A 24,004-nucleotide genomic window follows, 5' to 3' on the forward strand; every position below is an offset into this window, starting at 1 on the left:
TTTCCATTGTTTAGGCAGCTTCAGCATCATACTGTGAGATTCTGTTCAAATTGTTTTTTTCTTCTATGAAGCCTGAGCCATTTATTTTATTAGTTTATAATTATTGTTTAATTTAGTCTTCAGGAGAGACTGCCTGCACACAGTACTAGTATTAAGTTTTTTTTTTTCTTACATGAAAGCTGAGGCATTTATATTATATTTTAAGGTAACTTCATGTTGTGCTGTGAGGTTCTATGCACTTTAACTTTTGAACCAACAGATGCATTTGGATAAGTAAAGCCTATTTTTCTGCATTTTTGTAGTCCTGGTAATCTTTTATATTGGTAAAGTTGTTTATAGGACTATTTCTCTTTGTTTTTTTAATCAATAGTTTTTCAGTAATAACTTAATATTTAACATATCACTCAATTTTAATCACAAAAAGAGAAAATCGCAACAGTTTCTCGCAACTTTCACTTCCTCCCGCAATGTAATCGTAACAAAAACCTAAAAAACACCGCAACTCTCATCGCAATTTTTTTGGAAAACCCCCGCAACATCAGACATTTTAGCCCGCAACAATCACAGAAAAGGCCCGCGAAATCCTGGGGGACTGGAAAAAGAAGGAGGTATGACCACGATTATTTAAAGTTTGGATTTTCATGGACTGGATCTGAAGATGCTCCACTGCCACAGTGTGTTGTCTGCCAAGAGATGCTAGCTAACGATGCTATGGGATGTTTAAAATGTGTAAAACAAGATGTTTTAAAAAGCACAGATGTTTAAAATTTGAAAAAGAAAAAAATGTGTACAACAACCATTTTTTAAAAAAAATACGAATGGAACATTAAGTATAGCAACAACAAAAATTGTAAGGGGGGGCGCTGTTGTTTATTTGCTCTCCGACGGGGGGCTGACTCTCCCACACTTTGAAAACCCCTGGTATAGCTCTTCGATTAAAAAAGCTCAGCGGGAACAGAACAGGACATTAAGATACTTGAAAAAACAACACATTCAGCATCCTGAGAGGGAATTATGGAATAAATTAATTAAGCTTAAGTTTGAGCTGAACAGCATTTTGCAGAAAAAAGTTGACTATGCAATGTTCTGTCTGAATCAGAAATACTTTGAACAAGGTGAGAGAACAGGCAAAATGCTGGCACATAGGGTTAAACAGATACGATCCAATAATGTAATTTTCTCTATATTTGATTGTAACAATAAGCTGACTACCAATAAGAAGGAAATTAATGATGTTTTTACTCATTTCTATCAAGAGCTATATATTTCTAATGGGTCGGTTGAGGAACAGAGGCTGTCAGATTTCTTTTCATCCATCAAAACTCCAAGTCTAACTGATGAGCAAAGAAATTTACTTGAAGGGGAGATCACAATTGGTAACCTAAGGCAGTTGGTAGCCTTAGGCTGGGTAAATCCCCAGGCAATGATGGGTTTCCATAAGGCTTTTATGGAGGACCTGGCTCCAAGATTATTAGCAGTCTATCAAGATGCATTACAGAAGGGTAGATTGCCACCTAGTATGAGATCAGCAGTGATTACACTACTACATAAAAAAGGGAAAGACCCACAGTATTGTGGAAACTATCGTCCAATTTCCTTAATTAATGTAGACGAAAAAATTATTTCTAAGATTCTTGCTGCTAGACTTGAGAAGGTGCTTCCCTGCTTGGTACATAGGGATCAGGTTGGATTTGTTAAAAATAGATGCTCAGCTGACAATCTACGCAGGATATTGCATATGTTTTGGAAGAGCAGAAATAACTTGGATCCACTTGTTGCTTTCTCCTTAGACGCGGAGAAGGCTTTTGACAAAGTGGAGTATGCCTTCCTGTTTCATACATTGAAGAGATTTGGTTTCGGTCGGTCCTTTATGCAGTGGATACAGTTATGGCGTATTCACACCTACGTTGTTTGGTCCGGACCAAATGACCAAACGAACCAAATTTCCCTTGGTCCGGACCTTTTGGGTTGGTCTGAATACAAACCACCGAACTCTGGTCCGGACCAAACAAGCGGACCAAGACCGAGCTGCAAGGTCGGACTCGGTCCGGACCAAAGGAACCCTGGTGTGGATCTTTTGGAGGTGCGAAAGCAGACCGGACCTAATCTGACAGTTTTGCTTTTTTGTACCTCGGGAGCTTCCGTCGTTTGTCGAGCATTATGGGAAACAGAGTCTTGACACTCCACCGCAAAGTGCAAACACTGTTTCGGTTGTCAAGGGAACCTTACAACAGTCGTTCAGTCATTCAGACCAGTGGTAGGCTAGACTACAGAGTACAAAAAATGGGTAGGGGCAAATGTGGGCCGAGGAAGCAACGCGTACCCTTGTGGATATCTGGGCAGATGGCCACATATCTGAGCTTTTGGAGAGAACACACAAAAATGCCGACGTGTTTGCTGTATTCAGTGAGAAAATGAAGGAGAAGGGGTTCACGCGCTCCCCAGAACAATGTCGGCTAAAAGTGAAGAAACTCCGTCAGACCTACATTAAAATCAGGGACATTCTTTCAAAAAGTGGCGGTACTAGCGACGCAAAAAAGAAATTCATCTATTGCGTGAAGAGCCAGAACTGTCACAACATGATGTGCGCTCATCAGCGCTATCCTCCGTAACCGCCTTGCCCTTTGTCGTCATCATTGATAAATGACTTGTACAACAGCACAGTAATCGCACAATTGTGAAAACAGTAAAAACTGGAAAAAACATATAGCTTTGATGGCATTAAAAAGAATAACAGCACGGAAAGCCTCCATGACTACTTTTGAACTTAACGCTTTGTGCGCGTGTCATCTCTGACCAATAGCTGAACGACCTCAGGGCGTGTGGCTTTGTTGACAGATTTTGGTCCGCTTACTAAAATGTACAGTGTGAAAGCGAACTGCACCAAAATGAAAAAATAAAAAAAACATTTGGTTCGGACCAAAGCAAGTGAACTATCGAACTATCCTGGTCTGAATACACCCTTAGTGTACACAGATCTGATGGCTACAGTTCTTACCAATGGTATAATGTCGCCATCCTTCAATCTCAGTCGTGGCACTAGGCAGGGTTCACCTTTATCACCTCTCATTTTTGCATTATTTCTGGAACCTCTTGCAATTGCACTGCGTGAATGTGACCGCATTAAAGGGGTACAGATGGGTCAAGAAGAACACAAACTTTTTTTGTATGCTGATGACATTCTTTTGATTTCCAGTAACCCAGACATGGCAGTACCGGTCATCTCCTCAATTATTGATTCTTTTTCCAAAATTTCTGGTTACACAATTAACTGGTCTAAGTCGGAGGCCCTGCCTCTCTCTAAAATTTGTCCCCCAGCCATTAGGAATCCATGGCAATTTAAGTGGATGCCAGGGGGGTTGACATATTTAGGGATTAAACTGACACCTGGATTAGATAAAATAATGCAAGTGAATATTTCTCCGGACCAGTGATTCAAAATATCCGTCCTCTCTTGCAGAACTGGGCTAAAATGAATCTATCTTTATTAGGCAGAATTAATTTGGTTAAGATGATTATCTCCCCAAAGATCCAGTATATTTTGTATATGCTACCTTTAACATTTCCGCACAGCTTGTTAAAGCTGTATGATACAGTTGTGGAGGGTTTTGTGTGGGCAGGCAAAAAGCCAATGGTCCAAAGTAATCGGTCCAAAGTACATGCTGCTAAAGATAAGGGTGGTTTAGCTTTGTCCAAGGTGGACTGGTATCATTATGCATTTTCTCTCTGCCAGTTAGCTAAGATAAATAACTCTCCTGAGCAGAGGCCGTCATGGGTTAAAATGGAAGGGGGCTAGTGGCTCCTACTTCTTTAGAGGCCTTTTTTACTCAGATGGGAAGACCGGTACCCTTTTAAAGATCCAGTCTTGGCTTTTGTACAGGAGACTTGGTTGAGATCTCACCAACTCATTAATACCAATCCTTATTTTACATCTAAAGCCTCTATTTGGTATAACAAAAAATTATTAATTGGTAAGAAACCGTTTGTGGGATATGTGGTCCAGCTCTGGAATTAATCACGTTGGGGATTTATTTGGTCCAACTGGTATGAAATCATTCAGTTAAATCAAACAAGAATTGAATCTGAATCAGAGAGAGTTTTGGAAGTTTTTACACATTAGGCACTGTATCAAAGCTAATTTGAATGATAACCCAGACCCCCCATTAGGGTGGTCCCAAAATTTTGTTTTTAGGATTTTGTTATGACCACCTTACCTTTTTTTTTTTACATTGCCTAAAAGAAGTTATTGTGCGAAATTTGGTTAAGATTGAACAATGTTTAGAGGTGCCACAAAGCCATTAAAGTTTTCACTCAAGACACAATATAAAATAATGTGGCTTATTAACTGTTTCATATTAATACAAACAATACAGTAATATAACTTCCTGTGTTCAAAGTAACAATAGCTATTACTTGTCTGTGATTTTCTAAACCCTTCGGTATTATGGTATCTTGTGGAGATAAAAGAACACACTAAGGACTTCGGGCGGCACGGTGGTGTAGTGGTTAGCGCTGTCGCCTCACAGCAAGAAGGTCCAGGTTCGAGCCCCGTGGCTGGAGAGGGCCTTTCTGTATGGAGTTTGCATGTTCTCCCCGTGTCCGCGTGGGTTTCCTCCGGGTGCTCCGGTTTCCCCCACAGTCCAAAGACATGCAGGTTAGGTTAACTGGTGACTCTTAATTGACCGTAGGTGTGAATGTGAGTGTGAATGGTTGTCTGTGTCTAATGCCGCTTTTCCACTACAAACGCGGCTGAGCCGTGCCGTGCCGAGTCGAGCTGAGTCGAGCTGAGCGGGGCTGTTGGAGTTGCATTTCGACTACAACCGCGCTGAACCGCGCTGGCTGGAAGTGGGTGGACACATTGGGTGGAGTTAGCGAAAGTGGGTGGACGTCAGGTGATGTCGTTAAGCAGCGCAAACAGTGACATCAGTGACAGTGGCGGAACAAGTCAGAGCCGGGCCGGGGGCGGGGCAAATGACCGGGCCCTTTATTAAAGCTTATCATAACATCATTTTAGGCTACAAAATGTCCGCAACTGCGGTGTTTACCAATTACAACACTACCGGGTGCAACTATGTTATTTAGTACATCAAGTCCTTCAAACGAACATGTAACTCAGAAACAAAAAACATTAGGATACTGTACATGGCTCATAATAAAACATCAATAGCCTATACTGCGCACATTATTTGAAGGGCATACGAATGAGCGCTCAGAGGTTGCAACGGTGACAGGAAGAGTCAGAAATAAAAGGAGGGCGGTGCAAACCTCACTGAATGCACTGTGTTTACCAATTTCAACACTACGGGGTGCAACTATGTTATTTTGTACATTAAGTCCTTCAAACGAACATGTAACTCAGAAACAAAAAAACATTAGGCGACATACTGTACATGGCTCATAATAAAACATCAACAGCCTACTGCGCGCATTATTTGAAGGGCATATGACGAGCCTTGCGCTCCGCGAACTCGTCCACGATGCTCTGTATGTCACTGATTCAGTGAGCTTTTAAGCGGTAGTCTCACGACCCGAATAGTAAACAATAAACATGGAGGACATGGAGTCGTTAGTGTTGCTGGTCTTGGTGCTGTGGCTTGTTGTCACTGGCAAGAGCGTATAGATGAGGCAAGGCGCATAAGGCTTCAGAAATTCTCGTAATTCGTAATTCTCCTTCTTCCGGGTTTGCGGTGTTAACAGATCCCAGCGCGCTCGCGGGGCGTGTGTGGGCATGTGAGGACACTCCTCCTCACCAATCAGTGCACAGGGGAGTGTCTGCTCACGCCCCCAACCTCACTCGGCACGGCTTGGCTCGCTTCAGCCCCACTCCAAAACCGTGCGAGTTTTAGGGGCTAAGCAGGGCTGAAACGAGCTGAGTCGTGCTGGTTTTTGGTAGTCGAAACGCGAGCCGTGTCGGGCTGAAGCGAGCTGAAGTGAGCTGAAAAAGGGTAGTGGAAAAGGGCCATATGTGTCAGCCCTGTGATGACCTGGCGACTTGTCCAGGGTGTACCCCGCCTTTCACCCGTAGTCAGCTGGGATAGGCTCCGGCTTGCCTGCGACCCTGTAGAAGGATAAAGCGGCTAGAGATGAGATGAGATGAGACTAAGGACTTCCCTAGCAGAAGGAAGCTTTCTCCCAGACAGTTCCTTGGAAGTGGGACCAATTAACCTAAACATAATTGTCCTTTCTGGTTTTGTGCTTTGCACCACCGGTACTACTTGTATTACTGTTGCTAGCCATCTGAAAACCATAGAAAGAAAAACATTCACAACTTCATCAGCATATTACAATCAGTGCTCATTGTTTAAGAACCCCTTAGTGCATGAAAGTTAACCTTCTATCAGTCTATAAACTCTTCCTGCCTCTTCTTTTTTGTAGAAGTGGCATATTCCGTCTAGAACTGTGACTTTTTGGGGGAGTTTGAGATCTTCTCTGCAAGTCTACGCACCAACTAATGTTAATGGCTTAACCTGATTTGCAACCTCGTGTGGCACCTCTAAATATTAACCAATTTTTCTGAAATTTTGCTCGTTGCCTTCTTTTAGCCTATGTAAAAAAATGGTAGGGTGGTCGGAATGTTTTGGTAAAAAAAAAAATTTCCCATACATTTCGGGACCACCCTACCCCCCCATCCAGTATTCAGGAGGTATTTCTAGTACTTGGCAATAAAAGCAATAGGGCATCAAAATTCTATGGGATTATCAGAGAGGCTCGGTCACCCCAATTTGAGGGGTTGAGACAGTGCTGGGAGAAGGATTTAGGAATTCAGATTTCAGAAGATAGCTGGAAGAAGCTTGTCGCCTCTTGGTATTTCTGTTCAAGGGAAACGCAGTCGCAACTCATTCAATACAAATTACTCCATAGAAGTTATTGGACCCCCAGTAAATTAGCCAAACCGAAATTAGTAGATAGAGACACCTGTTGGAAATGTCAGAAAGAAGCTGGGACTTTAGTTCATATGCAATTTTTCTGTAAAAAAAATGATCAACTATGGGATGGGATTGTCACTCTCTTGAATGATCTATTTCAGGTTAATCTCTCTAAATCTCCAGCTTTATGTATTTTGGGTCTGCTACCAGAGAACATTAGTCTAACTGGAAGACAGGCTTTGGGTACGACTGGCAACCGTAACAGGTTAATACTGGGGCATTGGAAATCATCTAATTTCTGTTGTTTTAGGGAATGGACTGAGTCGATGACCAAAATGGCTTTATATGAGAGGATAACTTTCAGTGTTAGAGGGAGAGAAGATATTTTCAATCAGGTTTGGGGTTTCTTTTTGAATTATATAGAGGATATGTCTGTCTAGATTGACAAGGGATACTAATTTTCTTGATGTCAATGATTTGTATGTTTTGCTGTCTGCCAAAAAGACTAATAAAAAAAAAAGTAAAGACTCTAAAATAAAATTAAAAAAATTAAAGCGGATAGCAAAAATTTGACCAATTATACTTTTAACTTTTACTCTGTTTTCACATTTGTCAAAGAATATAACAGGGGGGCGTCGTGGCTCGGGTGGCTGGGGCGCCGTGCCGTGGGTCCGGGGACCCGGGTTCGGTTCCGACCCGAGGTCATTTCCCGATCCCTCCCCGTCTCTCTCTCCCACTCATTTCCTGTCCTGTCTCTACACTGTCCTATCCAATAAAGGTGAAAAAAAGCTCAAAAAAAATCTTTAAAAAAAAAAAGAATATAACAGAATAAGTACTCGTTATAACTCTCGTTGAATGGCTGGAATTCTCAGCCTTTATCTGCCAAAAAGCTAAAAAAAAAAAAAAAACCTTACAAAGCCTTTTATTTGACCTTTCAGAAGACCCAAACAAAAGCTGTGATAATCAAAAGGTAAATTTTCTTAAAATAAATACCACTTACTTTGATATCGAGTCAGTAGCCTTGGCGAACCGCGAGGTGAATTTTTTGTTTGTCTTTTTATCTGCCGATTGTCTTCCAATATGACAAAGTTAAAACGAGGTTTTTCTTATTTCGTTTCTAATTCTGATTAGTTCCGAGGTTTATCAAGAAATAGAACGGGTAATCAAACTTGATCAGGATAAGTGCAAATTGGTTACGAAATTTTGTTATTGTTACACTCAATCTTGCATTCTTCTACTCGTTCTTGTGTACCTTTTGATAACGCAAGATCAGGTATTCGTATCGAGAGATCACGATCTGCCGTTCTGGTGATTGTAATACTTATGCACAGTGCGCTATTGTTACACTAGTTCTTACAACACAATGATAACGTGAGATCAACTGTTCATATCGCGATTTCACAATCTGCCGTTCTGGTGATTGTAATACTTATGCGTTTACGCATTACGCTATTGTTACACTCATTCTTACAACATGATGATAACGCGAGATCAGCTGTTCGTATCGCGAGATCACGATTCACCGTTCTGGTGATTGTAATCCGCATGCGCAGTGCATGATTGTTACACTCTTGCATTCTTACAGCACGATGACACAGTGGCTACCGTCTCTATTACCCCTTTTCCACCAAATCAGTTCCAGGGCTGGTTCGGGGCCAGTGCTGGTGCTGGTTCACAACTCGTTCAACTTGCGAGCCAGCTGAGAACCAGTTTGCTTTTCCATAGCTCGCGGTGCTAAGGGAAGCCACGTCAGTTACGTCGCTGTATACGTCAGTTACGTTGTTGTATATGTCAGTTATGTCGCTACGTTTGCATAAACCTTGGCGCGAATATCGAAGCAAAAACAACACGGAAGAAGCAGCAGCAGCAACAACAACAATAATAATAATGGATGACTTCGCGTTTGTACAACTGCTGCTTCTTGTCGCTTAAAAATGGCCATCTTTCGCGGTCTTGTTATAGACCCCTTCGCATGTTTGTAAACAAACCGACCGTTGCTAGGATGCACGCGCAGCCTGGACTCAGAAACAATGGCGCTGCCCATAGACCAGCATTATGAGCTGTCAGATTATGCAAAACAATTGTCGATACAAGATCGAGAATGCTACATAAATAAGTTAACTCTAACAAGTGGACATCGCCTACCGGATCCGCATTTAATAAAAAAGAGTGGACGGACGATGTTAGTAAGTTCCCTGGTATACAATGGCCAGATATATACTCGTACCTTATTGACAAGACTTCAGTGTACACCCACGAAAAACTTCGTGCCTACAAGTCTTTAGACGCATATGATTGTTATGTGCGGGCATGTACAGAACATGTTTTACACTGAAATTGATGAAAACTTCTGTGCTCTGAAGTCAAAAATCTTACCAAGTCAGCGTCATGGTCAGAAGGTTGCTATGTATGAAGCCTGGGTGGTATGCAACAAGCTGGAAGGCTACGTTTTGACAGCCAATTGCACATGTATGGCAGGGTAAGTAATCTCCTACAAACAAAATTGCATGCAAAGCTAAGTTAACATGCTAACAATATTCATTACATTGCGTAACTATGACCCAGCTAATCAGACAAACGTTACCAAAGTATTTTGCTACATCAATAAACGAAGACTAGAAAGAATAAAAAAGAAAGATTTAATAAATAGCCTGATCTTACCTGTGATGAAGTGGGCGCTGCAAACCCGCGCATTTTTGATGGTGCTTTCATCCCAGTCTACACGTTTGATGGCTTGTAGTCATAGACATCTGCAATTTTTTTGGAATGGGTGAGATCCTGCTGGAATTCTGTACATTTTAACGCCATCACTGCTACGATTCTGACACCCGACAACACAACAACTAGACATTTCTTCCAAATATTTCTTCTCGTCTCTACCGTCGCCAAAAGTCAGTCTGACCGTCGCTGAGTCTTTTTTGAGTCCAGGCTGTGCGAGCAATTTCCTCTTACGTATGAATGACGTTTACTGCGAAGGGGTCTATTGTTGTTGGTCTTAACAACTCCGCCCCCCTGCTGACGTAAGCGGTTCTTTCCTCTGGCCCAGCAGAGAGTTGGTGCTAGCCTGGAACTGGTTTTTCTGGCCCCAGAGCCAGTTCTTTGTCAGTGGAAACAGAAAACCCGGTTCCAAACTAAGCACTGGCCCCGAACCAGCCCTGGAACTGCTTTGGTGGAAAAGGGGCATCTATGAGTCAGTAGCCGCAAAAAGTCATAAAATGCAAATCTACAGCAAAGTTTATACTTAAAAAAAAAAAATAGGCTGCCGAAGACTTTTATACAATACGGTATGTAATAAAAGCTTAGAGTGTTCTGCAGAAAATAAACGACATTGCGAAATGATTTTATTTACATTGAGATACTACTTGTAGGTTTTGAATGCAGGTTGTGCCTGTGAGGTTTTACACAGCAAGAGGTTTATTGTGACAATCATTAAACCTTCGACTAAACTTGGAATAAAACAAAACACAAAAAAATCTCTGTCAAATTGTTACATTACATTATATTACATTACATTACAGGCATTTAGCAGACGCTGTTATCCAGAGCGATGTACAACAAGTGCAAACGTCAGGTACAAGAAGTGCTGAACTTTTAGACAAGGAAGTCCTAGTGGCAAATGTACAAGTGACAGAATACCATTAGTGTAATATTCTGTTGAAGTAACAATCAGCAAACAGCCAAGAAAAGCAAGCCAACCGTACAAATGAGCTGACAAAGTACAACTAAATAAAGAAAAATAAAACCCCAATGGCTAATTATTATGACCAAGCTAGGACAGTACACAGCCTGGGTTAGTCAGGACCGCTATGCAGTTACGCAGTGGGCAGGGAAGCAGGGGAGAGGTGCAGCCTGAAGAGGCGGGTCTTCAGTCTGCGCTTGAAGGCGGTCAGGGAGTCGGCAGTTCTGACCTCGATGGGAAGGTCATTCCATCAACGGGGAGCCTGGACAGGAGCAGAGAGGAGATGGGGCCAGGCAACCAGTCGCAGTGAAGTGTAGGGGTGGATCAGGTGTGCTGGACCGAACCCTTTGACTGCCTGGTAAGCTAGCACCAGTGTCTTAAATTTGATGCGAGCTGCGACAGGCAACTAGTAAAGGGCAGTAAGCAGAGGGGTAACGAGGGAGGTTGTAGACCAGGTGGGCTGCAGGGGTCTGGATGAGCTGCAGGGGTCTGATGGCAGATGCTGGAAGGCCAGCAAAGAGAAAGTCGCATTAGTCCATGCAGGAGAGGATCAGTGCACGGACCAGGAGCTGAGCAGAGTAGGTAGTGAGGAAGTTGTGAATAAAATGTTAAGACATAAGCAAGAAATGCAAAGAATGTAAAGGACGTTTATTAAAAATATTTTAAGTTTTGTATAGAAATTGAGAGAGTGGTGAATTGATAGTTTATCAAAAACCAAAGCTCAGTTTATGAATAATGTACATTTTGTAAATAGTTTATTCTATTAAAAATGTAAAGAAGAAAAGACAATAGGGCATGCTGTTCTAGGAAACTAATCAAAAGGGTCGTTTGATGTCCAGTGTAAAGCTGATAATTTTCCTGTAACGGCATGTTTTGCTCCTCTTGTATCACAGCAAATTGCTTGTAAAATATTGAGATGTATTATTATTTCATTTATTATTCCATTTATTGTTATGGAACATCGACAAAACAAGTTGGTTCCTGTTATCACTTTTATTATTGCAGCTATAAAGAGCCCTTTCTTCAAGTTCTCTTAACGTTAAAGGAACAGTCCACCGTACTTCCATAATTAAATATGCTCTTATCTGAATTGAGACGAGCTGCTCCGTACCTCTCCGAGCTTTGCGCGACCTCCCAGTCAGTCAGACGCAGTCAGACGCGCTGTCACTCCTGTTAGCAATGTAGCTAGGCTCAGTATGGCCAATGGTATTTTTTGGGGCTGTAGTTAGATGCGACCAAACTCTTCCGTGTTTTTCCTGTTTACATAGGTTTATATGACCAGTGACATGAAACAAGTTCAGTTACACAAATTGAAACGTAGCGATTTTCTATGCTATGGAAAGTCCGCACTATAATGACAGGCGTACTAACACCTTCTGCGCGCTTCGGCAGCGCATTGATATCTGAGCTCCGTATCAATGCGCTGCCGAAGCACGCAGAAGGTGTTAGTAAGCCTGTCGTTATAGTGCGGACTTTCCATAGCATAGAAAATCGCTACGTTTCAATTTGTGTAACTGAACTTGTTTCATATCACTGGTCATATAAACCTATGCAAACAGGAAAAACGCGGAAGAGTTTGGTCGCATCTAACTACAGCCCCAAAAAATACCATTGGCCATACTGAGCCTAGCTACATTGCTAACAGGAGTGACAGCGCGTCTGACTGACTGGGAGGTTGCGCAAAGCTCGGAGAGGTACGGAGCAGCTCGTCTCAATTCAGATAAGAGCATATTTCATTATGGAAGTACGGTGGACTGTTCCTTTAAGGCAAAAATATCAGAATTAGAATCAGAATCCTGTTTATTGGCCAAGTTTGTTGATGCACACAAGGAATTTGGTTCCTGAGGTTGGTGTTTCTCTAGCGATACAGAAGGGAAAAAAAAAGTGTGAAAATATGTACGTGTAAGTTTTATATATGTAATATAAGAAAAATGTATATACTATATGTAATGTGCAATATAGACATTACACAATGTAATAATATGCAATCTACAATATTATGACTATTATATACAATATATCTAATATACAATACCTATATTATACACAATGTCTATGTATATTATATACATATATTAAATCTATATCAATAATATACAATATCTGTAATATACAGTATACATTATAAATGCATATGCTATCAACAGTACACCATATACAAACAATATGCAGGATATTTACAGACGATACACAATTGCTTATACTAAAAATATACACGACAGTCAGAGAACAGAGTGCAGTGAGGTAGCGCAAACAGGATTATACAGGAGGTACAAGTGGTACAGTAGTATAACGGCAAGGATGGTTCTGGTCAGATATTTATGACATTGATGGCACAGGGGAAAGAAGCTGCTGTTATGGCTGGTGATTCTGGTTCGCAACGAATCTGTCCTGAAAACCACAAAATGACTTTCTTATGAATAAAAACTTTTAATCAACTAAAAGGGTGCGATTACTGAAAAATACATTTTCCTAAGTACAAGTAAAAATTATGTTTACGATTCCTAGAATCACATGTTACATTCAGTTTTTTTTTTTTTTTTTTACATGTATGCTACGTCTTTTTTTTCCTCTTAACAGACCCAGGAGGAGAAGAATCCAAACTAAATGGCAAACTTCAGTCAGCAGCAGAAGTGGCGATCGGAAGGCAGCTCAGTGAACCAGGCCGATTTGCCTATGCCGCTTTGTGTGGCGTGTCTCTCGGCCACCTTTTCCCAGGATCAGAACAAAGGTAGCAGAGCAAACATGGGTTAAATCTGATATTTTGAAATTGTAAATTACCGTATTTTCTGGACTATACGTTGCTCCGGAGTTTAAGTCGCATCAGCCAAAAAGTGCATTATGAAGACGAAAAAACCATATATATATATATATATACGTCGCACTGGACTACAAGTCGCACTTTTTTGAAGGGTTATTCTATCCATAGAATCTGTGATTCTATCTGATAAGCGGCACGTGGTTACTGCGCGACTGCATTGTTTATTTAATAAACGAACAGCTGAGCAGTGATAACGCGCCCTTTGCCCTGTAAGTAGCCTAGTCTGATTATTTTAAATATCTACTACTATCTTTAATACTATCACTATCGTTATTACTAATAGCCTATATTATTATTATAATAACTAATATTAGTAGCCTGTTACTGATGCATTAATCAGTTTGCTTTTAGAATATTTTTACTGGTAGGGCTTATTATCGCCCCGTGGCTCTTTCATCTTTGTTATTAAAGCTGTAGTCATCATCGAGGAGTGTCATTCTTCATTTTTGTCGAATTTTATTTCATCAAATCAGAGGCCAAGTAGGCTATAGGTATATCATCTCCAAAGACAGGTACGGCAGTAAAAACAACCGTCTAGTGAAAAAAACAACAACCGCTCAGAGAAAAAAAGCAGGCAGAAAGTGCGCCTGCCAGTTAACGTCATATCAGATAAAAACATTAAACGTTATTCAGACCATTAACACCATAACATCAGAGACGAAGAATAAAGTTCATCTTGGAACAGTGGCGGCTCCTGAATTTTTTTTCGGGGGGGGCAATTTTCCCCCGTTATGTCTACACAGACCGTAAATGTCCACAGGACTGAAGTAAATTGACCTACAGTAGGTAGCAAATCAATTGGCCGAACTTGTTTTTGCCTGGTAAATTCAGATATCAATATAGACTCTCTCTTCTCTCCACTAGGTGGCAACACTAAACAAGTTAAAGGTGGCAAACTAAGGTAGCCTAGTAAACTAGACCCACCCGCCTAGCGGCCAAAAATATTTTTGCCTACGAGTGGCAAATATTCACATTTAGTCTGGCTTGCCAGGCTAAAACTAAGGAAGATTCATTGTGAAGCCTTCAAAGCAAAACATTTGGCATCACAATCAATTAATAATACATTGCTCATTTATTTTCTCATATTATTCCAGTATTCTATAATAAGTAGACACAAATTCTTAATTATAAACAGATTCTAATTTCTTCAGTTCTAAAGAATGCAATTAAAGTGGCAGGATATAAATCCAAAACAAGTGTTTAAGTTTTGAAAAAGATGAAGAAAAGCATAACCATCAAACAAACGTGCAGCTTAATTATGTGTTTTTTTTAATATGGAATTGCACCATTTTAACAACAAATAATTCTAAATAAATTCTGCAGTTTTTTTTTTCCCAAGAATTCCTCCAGAAAGCCATGCCTTAAAAGGAAATTTAAAGTATTACAAGCATGTCAATGAACACAAAAGGCTTTAGTTATTTAGCTATATACACACAAGGTTACACAAGGTTTTGTAGTCAGTGCAACTTGGCTTAACAAGTTGGAAAAAAGGTAAGGTGCTGCTGGCTCCAATGAACACATATACTGTACAATATATAAAAACTGAAAATATGCTTAATTTACACCAAGTCAGAGAGAACTTGAGGCTACTGAAATATTCCAAGCATGGCAATGTTAAACTGCCATTGGTAAAACAAAAACATGGCAATGTTAAACTGCCATTGGTAAAACACACACACACACACACACACACACACACACACACACACACACACACACACACACAAACAACTTTTGCCTAGTAAATTCAAATATCAGATATCACTGTACCATCTGCGGTGCTACTTCCAGGGTGGAAGAGAACGCAAGGATAGCAAAAAAGAGCATTGACTACATCACAGCCAGTTAGCCAAGTTTTCCGGTGGTACCAGTTCTTGTTAAAACCAGGGCTTTGAACCGGTTCAAGGAACGAAAACGAAAACCGGGAACTTTTTCTATTTCACATGGAACAGAAACGAAACCAGAAACTTTATTATTTTTTATGTTCCGGAACAGAAACGCTTATTAAAAATAATGGTAACCGGTTAATACCGGTTTTTATTTCGTTCCTCAAAGTTTCTGTAGCCTACAAATAGTCATTCTTCTCCTGCGCAAGTTTCTATGACCCGCTGGGGTTCACTTCCTGTGTGACGTTCGCTGATTGAATGGAGAGAGCGGGAAGGTGGACTACTAGTGAGTAATTGCATTACTGAGTGTCTGAGCAAAGAAGAGCCTGAACGATGCAACCTCCCTATTGGCTGTTTGTAAAAATGTATCAGTTGTTGCCCTTCCCACGGGAATCATCGCGGGCTCGAGAGACGAGACCTGACGAGTTAGTTCGTTGGTAGCAGAACAAAATGTCTGGACACAAATCGGGTTTTCAGAAAAGGAAAGAAAATAAACGGAGGGTCGAAAATACAAAAAAGGAGGCAGAAAATGCAAAACGAGTTTTAAGGTAGGACAAATGGTTACTTTTTAAGGCAGCCCGCCGTGGCTGCAGGCTTTCAGTTGCGTCATTGAATGGTTAGTTTTCTGAGGCAGCCCGCCGTGGCTGCCTGCAGGCTTATTTATTATAGCCCATTTAGTTAAAATAGTTGATATAAAATGTTTATAGTTATGTGATGGTTGTCCTGATTTAGACTGGGTTTTTTTTGGGGGGGTGTTGCGCGATGTTGCACCCGGGTCCAGATTAGGGCAGAACCGGCCCTGGCTACATTTCAGGTGTAGTTTGTTTTATGAATGTATGTACTTGCATAGATGTGTACTTGGTCTTCCAATATGGCGCCTAACAAAATCTCGCGGCGCGGTGACGTCATGCGGTAGCCCTCTATAGGACCTGACTAGCCTTTGGTAACACACTAAACGAATTCTCTTTCATTTTTGGCACTTTTTCTGTTTGTGTAGATGGGAAGACATACTGAGAATCCAAATCACCAACATTTGAAATAATAATTGTTTTGAATTATTTCTTGTCTTATTTAATGAAGGTTGTAATAGAATTAGCCTACATTTGGCTTAAGCTGGATGAGACAGAGACATAATTTTATAGCCATTTGTTAAACAGCTGACAGGGAACGTAATTAACCGTTCCGGGAACGAAATTTTTTTGTTCTAACCGGTTCGGGAACGTCTATTTAATGGTGGAACCCAAAACCGGAAACGTTAAAATTCCGTTTCTGTTCGGAACGAACCAATAGGAAAAAAATTCCGGTTCAAAGCCCTGGTTAAAACCTCTTGAGTAGGTCTTCTCCCCCTTCGTAGACACTTGCTTGATGTTTAAATTCGGTCTAGGAGGTCCTAGCTGTTTGATTGCCGTTTTCTCCTCATTGGTACGACGACTAAAGGGAACTTCTTTCAGAGACGCTATCGTATTGTTGCACTCAAACACTCGCCGCCATCTTCATAGAATGTTCACACATTTCCCGCGCAAGTTGCGTTTTCTAGCCCAAAATTATGTTCAAAACCTGCAAAAATGCACTTAAAATTGCCCAATCTGGCAACACTTGCGCAGCGCAACAGGTGTATGACATAAGCACGCTGCTTGTGCGAGCACATAAAACCTAATAGAAAATGCATTGGGAGCATGATTTTCGAAAAAAACGTACGTACCATTAGTGTCAATGGGAGATTTTGGGGCAAATCTGAACCTGACAGAAATCGCCCAAAAGGGCGTGGCTACACCAGGCGCGACCTTAGCCTGATTGGACAATGACATTACTGTTGCCGTGGTAGTAGGAGTAGATTAAAAAAAAAAACTCCCTCCCTGTTTGGGAGTGCGTTGCCCAAATCGCCCCTATTAATGAGCCGCCAGTGTCTTGGAAGGAGAGTTATTTTTAAAAATGCAAAACAAAATCATTTATAATAGCCCAGAGAAAAACTGGCTGAATATGTACCGTAACATCAAGTTATTCAATAGCCTATAGGCCTAAAATCATTACATAACTAACTTATTTAAATAACTATAGGCCTATCATTAATAATAAAACACAGGTCAATCAAGTTTATCAAGCTGACAATTTCACTCCAAACCATTGAATTCCTCATCCTCGGTGTCGCTTCTGAACAACTCTGCCAACTCCAGCGGCAGACGAAGCGCCGTTTCCTCTTCTTCTGCGTGGCTGTCGTCAGACTCGGCATCAGCTCCAGTTATTCCAGCCTTTCGAAACCCCGACAGGATGGTTTCCGTTGTCACTGAAGCCCATGCTTTGTCAATCCACCCGATGACATCACCCTCTCGCGGTGAAAAAAAAAAACATATATACGTCGCACCGGAGTATAAGTCGCATGGCCAGCCGAACCATGAAAAAAAGTGCGACTTATAGTCCGAAAATATTTGTTAGATGTTTAAAGAACACCTTTGTACAACACGAATGATTTCTTCCCGGCAGGTCTTTTCGGGAGCGATATCTGGAAGGCTTAGTGCAATGGCTGGGTCTTGATGAGTCTGTCATGCCAGTGATGCAGGCCTTCCTGACTGGACTGGGGGGCGAAGGCAGTGACACCTTCCTGTCCATTCTTCAGGCAGAGCCACTACTCAGCACTGGAGCTTTGCCTGTTACACAGGTGTGTAAATACACAGTTTATCAGCCCATAGCAGTGCTTATGTTGGAATTGTAACCACCTGCTCTGCTCTGTTTCATTCTCTCTCTTAGGATCTTGTTTCCTTCTCAGTCAAAGATGGTGAGGGGTCCTTTTCATCTTTTTGCCTCTTATGATTCCGGTTGTGAAAAACGGTCTTTTGATTACACTCCTGCTCTCCTGCTCCAGGTGAGTATGATGCCAGGGCTCGCATCCTGATCCGACATGTCAGCTGCCTACTCCGTGTCTGTCCTAAGCAGCTCGAAGGTTTTGAGGAGACACTCGGAGAACGGTTGAGACAGGGAGGGGAGGAGAGCGAGTAAGAGAGAAACCTACTTACATTTATATTATATGCTATTCGTTAAAATATTGAACATCACTATTGCTTTACATTATTGCTAAGTAGAGTTTTTGTCTTGCATAATGTATTTGAAGGATATTGTCTTGTGGGAATGGTTCAGGCTTACAGCGTTTTCCTCAAATGTAAATGAACACCAAAGATATTTGCCTCATACAGATTTTGGGTGGCAGACTTTCCTTACTTCTTATCTCCATTAGTTTTGTAGCTCCAGTCTAAAATCATATAAGGGGATAATTGCTTACATTTTTTTTCCCCCTTTAAGATGCACTAGACGCATCTGAAAATATTTATGAGCTCGTGGAAAACTCACGCCTGTCTGTAAGCAAAGCCAAAATGATTCAGTGGATTGTCATGCAGTAATTATGTCTGTCTAATGAATCTCTCAGATCAGTGAGCAGTTAGAGTTTATGTGCAGTCTTAAAACTAAACGGCCTTTCGATTTCATGAAATCGGTGAAATTTAGTTCCCTCTGAAATTTGGTCATTGTGATTATATGTTCATTTCTGTCATATATATATATATATATATATATATATATATATATATATATATATATATATATAACAGGCCATTCTGTGGCTGGGAAGTTATTTAATATGAGGGGATTCCCTAGCAAATAATGTGCATGAAATCGCTCGCTTCGCGCAGACAGAGGAAATCCGTGTGCGCATGTGCACGCTTACCTTTGTCTTTTTTCTTCTTCTTTTGGGTTTTACGGCAGCTGGCATCCACAGTGTTGCATTACTGATATCTACAGGTTTACCTTTGACCGTGCACTGACAGTTCCATCATTCTGTCGCTAAACGAACAGCTGATCACACCGAGGTGCTCGCTGACCGCCGATATTTATTAGTTTGGTCCTGTTTTTCCTTTCCTTTGCAACATAACGTCTTTTCTTCTCGCTTTCCATTACTGTAGTCGGTCTTTCACGTTTCATTCGCATCCTCCATTGTTCTCTCCTGTTTCAAATTTGTATCCCACAATGCGTTGCGCGAACGGGGAAAGCCCACCACGTAATGCATGATGTAGTATCTTGAATTGGGTCATGATGAAGCAAGAAAAAATAGCGGAGAATTTAAGGCCACGTAGTCCTAAATTCATTAATTGTTCTATTTTAAAAAACCTAATAAAATTGGAAGCCTGTGATTTAAATTCAGTAGGTTTCGGTCCACTGAACAAAAATAATTGGGTGTCAGGGAAAATTCTTTTTATGACCTACACTTGAAAAATCTGAAAGGCAGTATAACTTTAATGAATAACAAGTAAATGACTGTTTGTTTTATTTTTGTGCCATGTTGCTTTCGATCTGGATTTATTATGAGAGTAAGTACAAGGTTTGGTGTTTATCTGCTTTGCTCATGACCCTGTATTATTATTATTATTATTATTATTATTATTGTTGTTGTTGTTGTTGTTGTTGTACACTTTTTCTTAAACTCTTCAGTTTTAGGGTATACTAACTTCCAAAGGTATTCACTGTTAATATGATTTTAGCAACCTGACCACTTTAAAACTTGCTGTCTCTGCACTGTTCTATTTCAGAAAATATCTGTAGGTGTTTTGATGAATGACGCCATTCATGCAATCTAGCAAGCATACATAATATTTTAAATGAATGCAGTCTTTGTCCCCCGCTGGCTGAAAGGCCCGAAGGGGGATTATGTCATGGCGATGTCTGTCCGTCCCGGGAAGGGTGCTCACCTTCTGAAATCAACTCCTCTCACAATTTTTTGAAGGAATTTCACCAAACTTGACGAGGCATTGGTATATATTGGTAATACGCATATTGTAATTTCATTAAATTGGGTCACGTTTTATCAGAGTTACAGCCCTTGATTAACAAAATTATAATTTGACAATTTCATGAGTGTGTTTTCCTTCTGAAATCAACTCGTCTCACAATCTGTGGAGGAATTTCACCAAACTTGGCAATAGGCTTTGTTATATGTCGGTAGTACGCATATTGTTTTGTTCAATTTGGTCACATTTTATCGGAGTTGTGGCTCTTGATTAACAACCTTGTACTTTCACAATTTCATGAAGGTGTGCTTGCCTTCTGACATCAACTCCTCACAATTTTTGGACAAATTTCTCGAAGCTTGGCAAAAGGCCTTGTTATATGACGGTAATACGCGTATTGCAATTTAATTTCGTTGGTGAAAATTTTACCAGAGTTTTGACTTTTGATTAAATAACTTGTACTTTGACAATTTCATGAGGGTGTACGTTCTTCTGAAATCGACTCCTCTCACAATTTGTGGAGGAATTTCACCAAACTTGGCAAAAGGCTTTGTTATATGACAGTTATACGCATATTGAAATTTCGGTTAATTTGGGCAAATTTTACCAGAGTTATGCCCTCGATTATTAACAAACTTGTACTTTGGCAATTTCATCAAGGTGTGCTTGCTTTCTGAAATCAGCTTCCCTCACAATTTTTATTATCCTTCGCTGGCCGAAAGGCCCGAAGGGGGATTATGTCGTGGCGATGTCTGTCCGTCCGTCCGTCCCAGGAAGGTACTCACATTCTGAAATTAACTCCTCTCGCAATTTTTGGAGGAATTTCACAAAACTTGGCAGGATTCTTTGTTTTATGTCAGTAATATGCATATTGCAGTTTCGTTCAATTCAGTTGCATTTTACCAGAGTTATGGCACAGTTGCCAGCGGGGGATATTGTGCTCTCAGAGCACTCTTGTTAGCTATGTTACATCACACTTGTTATATTTTCAAGCAGTTTCATTTCAGTTTTAGTATTTTGTCTGAAGTTCTCTGCTCTTCATTTGTGCACAGAGAAGAGTCATCAAGAAGACGGAAGAAAGAAAGAGGGCGTGCACTGCGGCGTTACTTGCTGATAGGTCTTGCCACCGTTGGTGGGGGTACAGTATTAGGTGTGTTTTAAAAACTTGCTTATTTCTTTGAATGCAAGCAACACTGCATAATGCATGTATACTATATGGTGACACCAGACACCTGACCATCATACACATGTGCTTATTGAACATCCCATTAAAAAGCGGCACCCTCACTATTGGGGGGAAAAATAGCATTTTTTAGAACTGTACATAGTAGAAAATTTCTCTGTGAAGGGCCTTCATATATTGTGAATGCTGAAAATTTTTTTATCAGATTTTATCAAATTATAATGTACACTTGTACAATTATTTTGGCACTGGAATCACAGTCATTGCATATCATGATTTATTTAATGTTATTCTCTAACAAAACAACTATAATTTTCTAGAACGCAAATCTAATACAGTTCTAAACATAAATATTTGTCTTAAATTTGAGTTAGAAATAGACATTTAATGCAGAAGGTGTCCACAAATGGTGACCTGTCTAGGGGTGCCCCTCCTCTCATACGAAGTCAGCTGGGATTGGCTCCAGCTTCCCCTTAGACCCTGACAGATAAGCAGTATAGATCATGGATGGATGGATGGAAAGTGTCCACAAACTCTTGACCATATCTCAGTAATGGCCAGTCAGCAATGTTGCATGCACCATCCGTTCCTGTAGCGCCTTTTATCTGAGTGATATTTAACAGGAATAATTATGTGCTTTGTTGTGTGTTAGGTGTAACAGGGGGCCTGGCTGCACCTTTAGTGGCTGCAGGAGCAGGCGCAGTGTTGGGTGCAGGAGGAGCTGCTGTTCTGGGCTCAGTCACTGGTATTGCCATTATGGCCTCCCTGTTTGGTGCTGCAGGAGCTGGATTAACTGGTGAGCTGATGTAAATTGCCTTATTCTGTTTCATTTCTTTTCTTTTAATTATATGGCAGGAGTTTTAGCTACAATGGTTTACAGATGAAATAGAAGAGAATGTAAACTTGTATATTTGAGCAGTTGAAGGTTAAAAGCTTTGTTCAAGGTTCTGTCTTGCTGGCAAGCCTAAGCTACGAGCTTCCAGTTCATCTAATCACAAGTTTGTGGGCGGCACGGTGGTGTAGTGGTTAGCGCTGTCGCCTCACAGCAAGAAGGTTCCGGGTTTGAACCTCGCAGCCGACAGGGACCTTTCTGTGTGGAGTTTGCATGTTCTCCCCGTGTCTGTGTGGGTTTCCTCCGGTTTCCCCCACAGTCCAAAGACATAATTGGCGGCTCTAAATTGACCGTAGGTGTGAATGTGAGTGTGAATGGTTGGTTGTGTCTATGTGTCAGACTTGTCCAGGGTGTACCCCGCCTCTCGCCCATAGTCATCTGGGATAGGCTCCAGCTTGCTTGCGACCCTGTAGGACAGGATAAGCGGCTACAGATAATGGATGGATGGTTCTTGCTCTCCTTGTGTTTTTCTTTAATTTTGCACTTTTGTGAGTTTGACTTTGTCACCATTGATGTTTGTTTAATTTTCATTGCTAGGCTATAAGATGAACAAACGAGTGGGTGCAATTGAGGAATTTGAGTTCCTTCCTTTGAACTCCGGGAAACACCTTCACGTGACTGTGGCTGTAACAGGATGGCTGTGCAGTGGCAAATACAGTCAGTACTCATTCCAACTTATTAACCATTTACACCACTGTACCAAACTTCCTATGAGTTACCGAGAGACATTACTTTGGAACATATTTCCATAAGAAATTTGTAGGCCAGCCTTTGAGTTTTTTGTTTTTTAACTGTCCACTTCTGAGTACTGTTCAGTACACATTTGGAAATGTGCAGAAATGATTTGGAAAGACATTTCGTCATGGACTGACCCATATTTTTGGTTATTGTAGGTTCTTTTCAGGCTCCATGGCGCAGTCTGGATGCCTGTGGAGAGCAGTACTGTCTGAAGTGGGAGTCCCGCTACCTGATGGATCTGGGCTCTGTCCTGGACACGCTGTGGGATGGGCTGGTCAGCATTGTGGCACAGGAGGCTCTCAAATACACCGTGCTCTCAGGTGAGTTGTTACCTTGCCTGGGACAGAGTCCACCGGGGGCGAGGTATTGTTTTCAGTGGGGTTTGTTTGTTTGTTAATGATATTACGGGAAAACGGCTGGACCAGTCTTCATGAAACTTTCAGGATAGATGGGCATTGGTCTCAAATACTAGAACCTCCAACATTTTGAGGGTCATCCAGTCAAGGTCACCAAAAAGGTCAAAATCGTTTTGACCTTTCGCGATATCTTCCTTCATATTCATTCAGATGTGTTCTGATTGGTTGAGAGCAGTACGGTGTGTTCTGACTGGCTGAGAGCAGTATGGTGTGCGAATGAGAATCAGAACCATGTTTATTGGCCAAGTATGTTCACACACAAGGTCAAAATCAAGGTCACCAAAACGGTCAAAATCGTTTTTTCACGATATCTTCCTTCATATTCATCATAAGTGCTACCGGGCAAGGTTTGTTTTGCCTGGCAACACTTGTTTATGCCATTGAGCATGGTGCTGTTTTAACATTATATGAATGCATTGAAATCTCATCTCATTATCTGTAGCCGCTTTATCCTGTTCTACAGGGTCGCAGGCAAGCTGGAGCCTATCCCAGCTGACTACGGGCGAAAGGCGGGGTACACCCTGGACAAGTCGCCAGGTCATCACAGGGCTGACACATAGACACAGACAACCATTCACACTCACATTCACACCTACGGTCAATTTAGAGTCACCAGTTAACCTAACCTGCATGTCTTTGGACTGTGGGGGAAACCGGAGCACCCGGAGGAAACCCACACGGACACGGGGAGAACATGCAAACTCCGCACAGAAAGGCCCTCGCCGGCCCCGGGGCTCGAACCCGGACCTTC

General features: G+C 41.2%; 1 protein-coding gene across 2 annotated transcripts in view; it reads left to right on the forward strand.

Annotated features, from left to right (window-relative positions):
* The window catches only part of tmco4 (transmembrane and coiled-coil domains 4), a 57,029-nt gene that overhangs the window by 11,975 nt on the left and 21,050 nt on the right, over nt 1-24,004 (forward strand). For both annotated transcript variants that reach the window (XM_060938348.1, XM_060938347.1), the window contains exons 2-9: nt 13,126-13,276; nt 17,734-17,908; nt 17,998-18,025; nt 18,113-18,242; nt 21,077-21,174; nt 21,860-22,003; nt 22,637-22,756; nt 22,993-23,157. In XM_060938348.1, coding sequence (XP_060794331.1) covers nt 13,126-13,276; nt 17,734-17,908; nt 17,998-18,025; nt 18,113-18,242; nt 21,077-21,174; nt 21,860-22,003; nt 22,637-22,756; nt 22,993-23,157 — 1,011 coding nt within the window. The remainder of the gene's footprint in view (nt 1-13,125; nt 13,277-17,733; nt 17,909-17,997; nt 18,026-18,112; nt 18,243-21,076; nt 21,175-21,859; nt 22,004-22,636; nt 22,757-22,992; nt 23,158-24,004) is intronic.

Source organism: Neoarius graeffei, chromosome 13 (assembly GCF_027579695.1).
Source record: "Neoarius graeffei isolate fNeoGra1 chromosome 13, fNeoGra1.pri, whole genome shotgun sequence".
Lineage (NCBI taxonomy): Eukaryota > Metazoa > Chordata > Actinopteri > Siluriformes > Ariidae > Neoarius > Neoarius graeffei.